We start from the raw sequence: 10,598 nt of genomic DNA on the forward strand, positions 1-10,598 counted from the left end.
AAACACTGGCGATTCCTGGTGTGTTGCTGATGACCCATTGGCATGGCGTAATTAACACCTTTCCGTTATTTATCCTCTACCCAGTGCAGCTGCTTCTCTTCGTTGGATATCCATATTATTGTACAAATAAATCATTACAATGATCTTACTCAAACAAGATTAGATCAAAAACTAATAAAGAATACACTGAGAATACATTCATAAGGAGAAAATTAATAGCGGCCAGAGCAAAATAGCTCAGGAACGTTGATAAAAACATGCTCTAGTCGCCAACGATTTAGTTCATATGACAATTGTATAAAGAAAAAGTCATTACGTTTATACGAAATCAAAGTTTAATAATGATTTATGAATCAAAGAGACTTTCATTATTTTGAATTAAGTCACGTGAACAAGTCGTCATGTCAGGTGCTCATAAAATGTCTTGATGAAATATTGATCGGCATTCATGATGCCTCATGACGTGTTCATCACTTTTCTGCACCTCTCTCATTTATTTCTTTATCTGTTGTTGCCATTTCATTGCATCTTTTTAACCAGTTTTCATATTTTTATTACTTTGATGGAAAAGTCCCTCTTGCAGAGACGGCAGGGGGTTATCTTGAACACAGAACAGGTAAGAATGAAGGAAAGAAAAAAAGACAATAATAAAAGGAGAGAACGGAAAATGGTAGGAAGCAGGGAGAGCGAGAGAGAGAGGTCTGCCCATTACCCATACCTGTCAATGGTGGCTCTTCTGTTGAAGACACGTCTGAGAAAGAAACAAGACAATAATGGCAAGGCGCAGAAAGGTATATGCAAAGTACGACTGAACAATGCACTTCCTGAAAAAAAAAAAATCCTCTCAATAATAACACGAAAAGGAATTACGGTGACTCTCGACAACTTTTGATATGAACTGAAATGCCAGTATCACGAATCCAATTGTTCTACTTGCCAATGGAAAACGGCATGTCTTATCACTCAAGAGGGGCGAGGGACGGAGGTGTTCAAAACAATCTCGGGGATTAAAGGGATGGTATAGTTATATTGGTTGAGGTGAGGATTCAGCGTTTAACGTTTTGCGAGATACTTTATGACTTTATGAAATGTTAAAGAGCATACAATTCTAAGAGGAATTCAAAGTTTATTGATGAAAATCGGTTTTGGAATGGCTGAGATATCCCAAAACAAAGTAAAACAAAGCGATCCTAATAAAAGGTGGGTTCCACCTTTTATTAGGATCGCTTTGTTTTGGAAATCTCGGCCATTTCAAAACCGATTCTCATCAAATAATCTTTGAATTCCTCATAGAATTCTATGCTCTTTCATATTTTATAAAAGGTTTCTCATTATCTAAAAAAATTATCATCAAAAGGCTGTATAGGAAACCTGAAGCTCCATATCAATCAAATCTGTACGATCCTTTAAATCTGATCACACTCAAATAGTGTAAAGTTTGCATTACTGCAAGGCATGCGTATAATACAATTTTGATAGAGCTAAGTTCAGTAAAATATAAGGAATTTTTTTTCGGTCGATTTCCTTTGTCTTTATCACGTGGTTTTCCCACAATTATCACTGTCAATCTACGAACAGAAGTATATATTATTCAAATTTCCATTCGTTTTTATAGTTCCTTCATGATCATTAAAGACCAAATTTTAAATACATTCGATTTTAATGGTTAATTTCAGAAGTCACATTTTTGTCTGATATCTTATTCAATCGAGGTATTGTATAAGCAAATAATAGATTGAGGAGTGCTTTGAAATATAGTGAAAAAAAAAATCCCTGAAAGTGGAATATACATAAAATCACGCATTTAATCGAAGAGACATGGTTTATCGCATAAGACGTGTAAAAGCAATGCTGCCGTGTCCATCATCATAATGTTAACACGTGATAATCTCACCATGATATGCCACCATGCCATATGGTCTGGTAAAGACGCTCTGATAGTAGTATCCAAATGTTCCGTTGTTTCTCTCGATCCCGAGGGCGTCGTTATTCCAATCAGACCACATAATGACGTCATTGACGACAACGAGATCGAACGAATGAGCGCCGGGCATCGACAAAACCACCGTTCTGTCCCCACCCCAGAAGTCGCTCGATTCAATCCTGTCGTAGGAGGCGTCGCACCAGTACAACCGAGAGCCTGCAATAATAGAATCATTGCACATTGCCAGCGTGTATAATCAGTGGTAATAATGATAGAGAAAATCATCATAAGTAGCCTTTTCCATGTAATCATTACCTTCCACGAGTTCGTCGCCTTCATATTTTACCCAGCAAACTCTAAATGATCAGTAGAATGCCTCTGACAAGAGGGACATTTAGGGTAAAACATCTTGTCCAAAAAGGATGTATGAATAAGCCAGTTCAAGGTTCCAGTTTGAGCATGAGCAGAAAAAGGTCATTTGTACCGAGAGGCAAGTTGGTTTTTATTTCACTGAGATAAGCATCTGTAATGTTATGATTATTCATGTAATCCTTATAAATAATATCTGCCAGTACATCCTCCTGACAGCAAGCCTGGTATTTAGTCCATGGGCCATGAGCCGAAAAATGGGTTGTTGGTACCACCCGAGGTGGCAAAACCTTTTTGGTGTCATTTTGTTTGTCGGACATAGATACGCTTATCAAGCTATGATAGCATTTCCAAATGAGTAGCTTATTCATAATAAATGAATTTTTAACCAATTTGGTCTCGTTTTTATATCCCTATACTTCTGAATCGAAACTAACCGCTATACAAATACGAGCACTGCCTTCTGTATGTCCATAGGTGTTCTGTTGTAAACGCGGTGCGCTTAGTCTTCATTCAAGGCAGGGAAGGGAATATCCAAAGGGTTATGATGTCCACAGCTCTCAAGCGGTGCGCTTAGTCTTTATCTAGAACAATGTACCGTTATCATATCTAAAGTTCCTAATAAAAGGGATTATCTATAGTGTTTTTATACCACCCTCTCAACAAATACATCAGTTTTAAACAAAAATCACTCTGTTCATTTACAACATTATTAATTATAATGTATTGTTAGTGTACCGGTACATTGTTTTTGCATAACCTTTCATTGTTGGATGGAAATAAAGCGACAGTGGCGTGGTATTAGCGTTTTCAACCCAGCGTTTTCACCGGAAAATGATAAATAATTGAAAAAGACGCTAAAATTCACGAGAAATTGCTTTTTTTGTTGTTGTTGTTGTTTTTAGATAAAGGGATATACACTGTATCATAAGATTTGGATATTCCCTTCGCCGTCTTGAATATTAGACTAAGCGCTGTGGACATCATAACCCTTGGATATTCCCTTCGCTGCCTTGAATAAAGACTAAGCGCACCGCGTTTACAACAGAACACCTGTGAACATACAGAAGACAGTGCTCTTCTTTGTATAGCGGTTGGTCTTGATTCAGAAGTACAGGGATATAACACCGAAACCAAATTGGTTTAAAATTCATTTACTATGACTAAGCTACTCATTTGGAAATGCTATCATAGCTTGATAAGCATATCTATGCCCGACAAACAAAATGACACCAAAAAGGTATTGCCACCTCAGATGGTACCAATATCTGGCCTGGCCCATGGACTAATTTGGCAATGTTAACAGAAAAAGTTTCTTAATGTATTCAAAACAGCACAATGAAATGGATGCTTCCCAAAGTGTTGATTGACGAACCATTCTGATCACTTCATCTACACAGGTTCATCCTTTGTTAGAATACGAATTCCATAAATTGCTATGTTGGGCAAGCTGCTGTCGCTTTGAATTGAGTGAAGTGCCTAACCAACTGAGAAAAGTGAAAGGTCATTTGTACCCATGTGCACATGAGCTATCTCCGAACTGGCTCATTACATGCAATGATAGATATGGGGCAATAATTGAACCAAGGGTCTCCCTTTTAAGAGCTCTAATCCACACTTTATATACCAGAGCTCCCTCGGCACTGCTTTAGTATATTGTTGCTACAGAATTATTCTATTATTATCACGAGTATTTCATCATTATTGCCTTTACTCCTGATTAGTAATAATCTGACCTTAATGGGGATGTTATGCTCTTGATATAAAAATGCAATGCCAATACTAATGGCGGTGATAACGATGATGGTGATGATGATAATGATGATAATGATCCTTGTTTGTTTGTTTCATTTTCCATTTCTGAATATGATTGAATAGCCCATATTCAGCTGTACCAGCTGGTCTTCCATGGGTTCAGGTTGGATGACGAGGCGGTCCACTTCATCGGGTTATGTACCCTACTCTTTGCGATGAATGAATGAAGTGGGATTTTTTTCGTGCATGAGTTGTGACTCTCTCACACGCGGGACCTCCACTTTATGTCCTATCAAAGGGACAGAGACCCAGTTTACAGTGCGGGGCCGGGCTCGGCTGAGCCCGGCCTCAATTGAGCGGCCGAGCCTCGCAATTTTGTCCGTTTACACTGCTGGGCTCGGCCGCGCTTTTAATTCAAACCTTTCAATATTTTGTCGTAGTGGCGCTCTGCTTGTAAGCAAACGCAATTTGGTATAGTCTGGTTTTCAGACCCTTTGCCAACTGAATTTTGTGGCGACGAAGTCGCCGTTCGGGCAAAGGCCTTTGCAGAAGGAAAAATCCTTTGCAGGACAAAACTACCTTAAACTATACTAGTTTTCAACGTTAAGGGGGTTAATATCCTGAATAGCGAAATAGTACGGGCAGAGGGTTTGGAAGCCAGACTAAAATTGGCCGCGCATTTGGCCCAGTTTGCGTCTACACTGAGAAAAAGCGGGGCTCACCACCTCCTGAGCACCTCCAGAGCGAGGCCAAATGCGCGGCCAATTTTGGCCCCGCATTTGGCCTTTTGCGCGTTTACACCGAAATGAAGGCGGGCACTGTAAACGGGGTCTATGTTTACACAGGGCGGTGAGTTGGCTCAGTCGTTAGCGCGTCTGCCTCACAATCCAAAGGACCCCGGTTCGATTCCCGGGTCCCACGGAGCAATGTTGTTTGTGATCATACCTCCCGTGTAGTAATAGGCAAAACACTCTGTCCCTCGGATAGGACATCAAATGGAGGTCCCGTGTGCGAGAGAGTCCCATCTCATGCACGTAAAAGACCCCCCCCCCCTTCATTTATTCATCGCAAAGAGCAGGGTGTTTAACCGGGGTCATCCCACGAGACCGGCACCCACGAGTCATACGGTCCACGAGACCGACATCAAAAATAGGTCCATGAGTCATACATCCCATGAGTTATACGGCTCACGAGTCATTCAGCCCATGAGTTCGACACTACACACAAAATGCTCACGAAACCTACACTAAGCAAAGAAAGCCCACGAGAGCGACACTACACAATAAATGCTCACGAGACCGACACTAGGCAAAGAAAGCCCACGAGACCGACACTAGGCAAAGAAGGCTCACGAGACCGACAGAATGAACAGCGCCATCTACATGTAAATTACACATATGTACCTGTACAGGGTGTTCCATCAAAAATTACATACTGGCGGGTGCAATTTCGTCACGCTGTCGAGCGAGAGATTGTAACTAATTGAACAGCACCATCTACATATCAACGACATTAAGTATGTACTTCTATACGTGTGGCTTTTAGGGGGCAGTTCTGTCACGCTACGGGGAGCGACATTGTTACCCATTTTTCTTTCTTTGATAAAATTGTCCTCTTCATGGGACCCCCCCCCCAAAAAAAAAAGAAAAAAATTATGAAAAAAATAATAGAGGACAAGAACGATGTATGCTTTAATTTTAGATGCCATCGTGCTATTTTTTAAATGGCTTTCCTAATTTCTAGCTAGACTGTGGACAGGATCTAAGTTCTTTTTTTCGCCCTTTTCTTTCTCGCTTCACTAGTTAAGTAGGCCTTATCAGATATCATATCTGCTTATACCCGCCTGCTTAGAGTAATACATTTGTGATTTTCTCTGTAACTATAATGTATGAAATTTAACGGATGAAAATGTTTGTATCGCAGTGATTCACCCCGATTTGTGGCTTGTCTTTGTAAAATTATTCTCAAAACGGTACATTTTTCATGAGACAGAATAGTTGTTTTCATGGATGAATCTTCTTTTTCCGAATTCTGAACGCTACCATAATAGACGATTACATTATTTTCTGTGAATTTATACTAAATCAACACCTTTGCAGGTGACTACCCCCCCCCCCCTTACCATGTAAAGCAGGTGTGCAATGCAACATTGACCATTTTGTGAATAATTTTCTTGTAGTGAACTTCATTTCATACCTGGGTATTTTTCTAGTTGGTTGATCTGAATGTCCACATCAATTCATTTTTTTTTCTAAGTAGGTGTATACCGGTATGGGCTTTGCGGAAAGGGAAACAAAGGTGTTTTGGCATTTTCGAACTTAACGTTGAAACATCTTATGCACTTTTACTGAATTTTGTTTATTTTTTTCACAAACACCCACATACGCAAACACAAACAAAGATCTTGAACAGTCCAGGGGTGAAGGAGGGCAATTGATGAGGTAATACCATAGCAACTCTCCTTTTCCATCTCTTATATCTTCCTTATGCCATTATCTGGACACCCTGTACAATTAATTGGTCTATAGGTGGCGCTGTTCATCCTGTCAGTCTCATGGGCCTTCTTTGCTTAGTGTCGGTCTCATGGGTCTCTTTAGCCTAGTGTCGGTCTCGTGAGCCTCTTTCGCCTAGTGTCGGTCTCGTGAGCCTTTTAAGCGTAGTGTCGGTCTCGTGAGCCTTTTGTGCGTAGTGTCGAACTCATGGGCTGTATAACTCGTGGGCTTGTTTTACTTGACGTCGAACTCGTGGGCTTTGCTCAGTGTCGAACTCGTGGGCTGTATAACTAGTGGGCTGTATGACTTGTGAGCTGTATGACTCGTGGGCTGTATGACTCGTGGGTGTCGGTCTCGTGACGTGCACCCGTTTAACCCGGTAAAGTGGTCCCACCTTACATCCAGCTGGACCCCATGGAAGACGAGCTATTGCAGCTGAATATGGGCTATCCTAGCCACCTTCTCAGATGGAATGAAACAAACAAACAAACAAACAAACAAAACACACAACATTAGTCATTCAGACTCGGGAATAGAACCCGGGTCAAATGGACTGGGAGACAGACGCGCTACCGACTCAGCCAAATCATAATATAATCACAATGATTATCACCATCATTTCGATTATCAGTGTGATCATACGTCATCTTTAATATTAATTCCATGACGAGGTCAACCACGAGAGACCAGTGATTGTAAAATGAAAATTGGTTGTGATACTTAAATTCACTGTCTACCTGATTCTTTATATGGACGTAGACCCTATCGTCTCACAGCCGGTTCCCTTGCGCAATGGGTTATCAGTATATTGATATAATTCTAATGTCGCTGAAGGCACGCTGGTCAGTGGAGTACAAGAGTATACAAAACTTACTTACCACTGAGAGTTAAACCGTTGTTATAAAGCAGAGAGGAGTTGACTATGACCATCCTGTCCGACCCGTCCAGGTTAGCCCTTTCGATCGTCGCGCCGTCGCTCCAGTCAGTCCAGAACATGATTCTCAAAACATGAAGAAAACGAACACTGAATGCACTACACTGATCCACCCTCAAATAAATTTCAGGGTATGAAACTATAACTTATTACCTACATCTTACAGAAAACCCCATCCGATTCGCTAGGTCAAAGAGAAATGAGGATCTTTGTAGAACATGTCAGGAATTCCTTCCCTCCAAGCTCTGTAAGATTTGTAAGATTTGTAAGATTTTATTGACTCTATCGACCCCCTCTCGGGGTATGAGAGTACAAACATATTTACAATATATGAATACAAAAATATAAGTGATAATGTACATGTACGTGTGAAAATAACAGATATAAATAAATATGTTTACAAAACAAGGCGTAAAGGACGTTTAACTACTCTACCACTACGTGTACAAACATTCACATCTACTTTACTTTCTACAAAAATACTGTCTTTCTTCTTTGGTATTGAAGAGAACTGAAACATAATAATTCTGACAAATTTGGCTAGTTTTTTCAAATGGCAAGCATTAGTTGAATTGAATAATTTGGCCATATGTAATGCACTTGGTCTACTGGCCGTCAAGCTACTTGGTAAATACAATAATCTCTCTTTGTTGAAAAAGGGACAAACAAAAATATAATGAAATTCATCCCCTATATCATTGTGTTGACACATTAATGTGCAGTTCCAAGAGCATCCAAGTGTTGAACTTGGAAGAAACAGACCCATGACATGCTTTTCAACGATCCACATTTGTATGTGACCACTTGGCCAAATTAAATGGGGTTTTCTGCAAAATATAAGTAAGATGTTGTATTTTTAGACCTTGAAATAGTATTCAGACATTTAAAACATATTGAAAGTTTTCAATGCAGAAATCCGATGGTAATTTTTGGGGGACATACTGTACATTGAAGAGATCATGCAACGAGTCAGAGAGACGGAGGGAGTTCGACTTGGTGGAGGGATCATCACTGTGGTGTTGTTTGCTTGGTCGGACGACAAACTGAGCACGGCATCATGGATGTCAATGTTGATGAAAATGAAAGTGTATAAAGGAGTGGACATAATTGTGAAACATCATAAGTAAGTTTGGTTTTATTCAAACAGACATCCTTGGGACGGCTCAAGATCACTCCTCTGTAAGAGGGAAGGTGTTCAAGCAAGTGAATGAGTTCCAGTATGTCGGTGGTGGGGTTGCATCAGATGGCAAATCATGAAAGGCAAATAAACACCAGACTGCAACCATGACAAAGACAGACTCCAGCGTACAGGAAAAGTTCCTAGTATCATGGAGCGTTATATTCGTCGACTGAAATGTTAGGTGCTGTTTGTACTATTGTAATTAAGCTGCACTGAGAACAATCAGTAGGACCATGCTGGAAACATCGGGAAGCAAGTGAGATGTGATTCTTCAGAACGATGCTCAGGATACCTTGGATGGACAATGTTACAAATAAACATGTCTCAAGTCGAGTTGATGGAATATGAGTTGATGGAATATGAAGTTTGACAGGCATTCGCGCCGCATCGCCATATGAAGCAGAGGAGTACAACCATGTCCCTTAACTTTGGTGCATATGAAGAAGTATACGTCCGTTTTCTCTGGTCGTGTTCCCGTTAAGGTGCAACGTCAGGATTATCCCGCTGAATGAACGGTTTGACGGGAAATGGCTGAGACTAATCTAATGCTTGACACTGGCCGCTAAAATGTTGCCCCTTTGAAATGATGATTTGTCAGAAGAGGGAACAGGACCTTATCATCACAAAATAGGTTACAAGGCAACATGCTACATCAATTACAAGCAGACGAACATTTGTGGTTATTCTTCATCAAATTTGAAATACGAATAGCTGACTGCGTATCTTGGTGTAAGTTTCGATTTATATAATTATGTGCATTATAAAAAAAGGAAATGTGATTGTTTATTCTTCCAGTTTACGGCTCTTGGTAATAGGATGGTGCGAGGTGAAGGGAAGAGGAGATGGAATAATATGAAGTTTGACAGGCATTCGCGTCGCATCGCAATATGAAGCAGAGGAGTACAACCATGTCCCTTAACTTTGGGGCGCACACACTGTTTCAAGTTAAACTGTAGATACCTTTCTTCTTGATGTATAACAATAGCCCGTGGGTTGTTCAAAGTCGTGTTGATAATTGCTTCCTGCGCTGTTCCATCCAAATTTGCGCGAAAAATCGCGTCCAAGAATTGATCTGTCCAGTACAATTTGTCAGTTGCTAGGTCAATTGCAAGTCCCTCGGCTCCTGATTGAACAACAAAAACAATTAACAGAAACTCATATACAAAGATTATAAATAAAACAATTACGTTAATGTTAGATTTGCAAAAAAAGAATGTTCTTTCAGGGCTTCAATTTCATAGTTTCACGTCTAAATCGTCTACTTTGGCTTACATGATCATGAAACTTACGAAAGTCAAAATAGATAATGTGTTCCAAAATATTTCAAAAGGTTGTCTTAAAGTTGAAATCGTGCTTTATGCATTGTGATTCATAAGACAGGTGCATGATATGAAAAACATATTTCACCTCGTAATTTTGTCTTCCATCAGTAGATGCAAGTGAATACATGAAGGCTTATGAATACGTACTGCCAGTATGTCCCCGTATCGAAATAGGGTTAGATCCGTCGATGCCGGCCCGTTTGATTGCGCCGTTGATCTCCGTCCAAAACACCATGCGATATGCCGGGTGGTAGGCAAGCGCTATCACATAACTTTCGGTGAAGGAAGAAATGGGTAATTCGTTGAATACCAATGAGTAGAGATTGGAGTTTGCGAGATTCGCAGAGACTATCCTGGTGTAGTCAGCTACAAGTAGAATGTCATCACCTTTCGAAACGGGACAAAGAATTCAAGTGAACGGTGAAATGATACAAAGTTATCTGTTAATTCAATAGTCCCTTGCTTTTAGCATGTGTAGCGGGTATATGTGTCTGTACATTCTGAAACTGAATCTTCTTCTTTCCTTTTCTCTTTCTGCTCAGCGCTTAGAGACATTTTAATGTGACAAGTGCTTTATAAATATTGTGAATTATTTTCATTATTATCATTTTTTGCCGCATAG

The 10,598-nt window shown here is 40.1% G+C and overlaps 1 protein-coding gene across 1 annotated transcript in view; it reads right to left on the reverse strand.

The window, feature by feature from the left end:
• The window catches only part of LOC140240661 (scavenger receptor cysteine-rich domain-containing protein DMBT1-like), a 28,242-nt gene extending 20,706 nt beyond the window's left edge, over window positions 1–7,536 (reverse strand). Inside the window, exons 1-3 of the mRNA XM_072320414.1 lie at window positions 7,419–7,536; window positions 1,895–2,140; window positions 719–751 (exon numbers count right to left, since the gene is read on the reverse strand). Coding sequence (XP_072176515.1) covers window positions 719–751; window positions 1,895–2,140; window positions 7,419–7,536 — 397 coding nt within the window. The remainder of the gene's footprint in view (window positions 1–718; window positions 752–1,894; window positions 2,141–7,418) is intronic.
• Between the last annotated feature and the right edge of the window lie 3,062 nt (window positions 7,537–10,598).

Source organism: Diadema setosum, chromosome 17 (genome assembly GCF_964275005.1).
Source record: "Diadema setosum chromosome 17, eeDiaSeto1, whole genome shotgun sequence".
Lineage (NCBI taxonomy): Eukaryota > Metazoa > Echinodermata > Echinoidea > Diadematoida > Diadematidae > Diadema > Diadema setosum.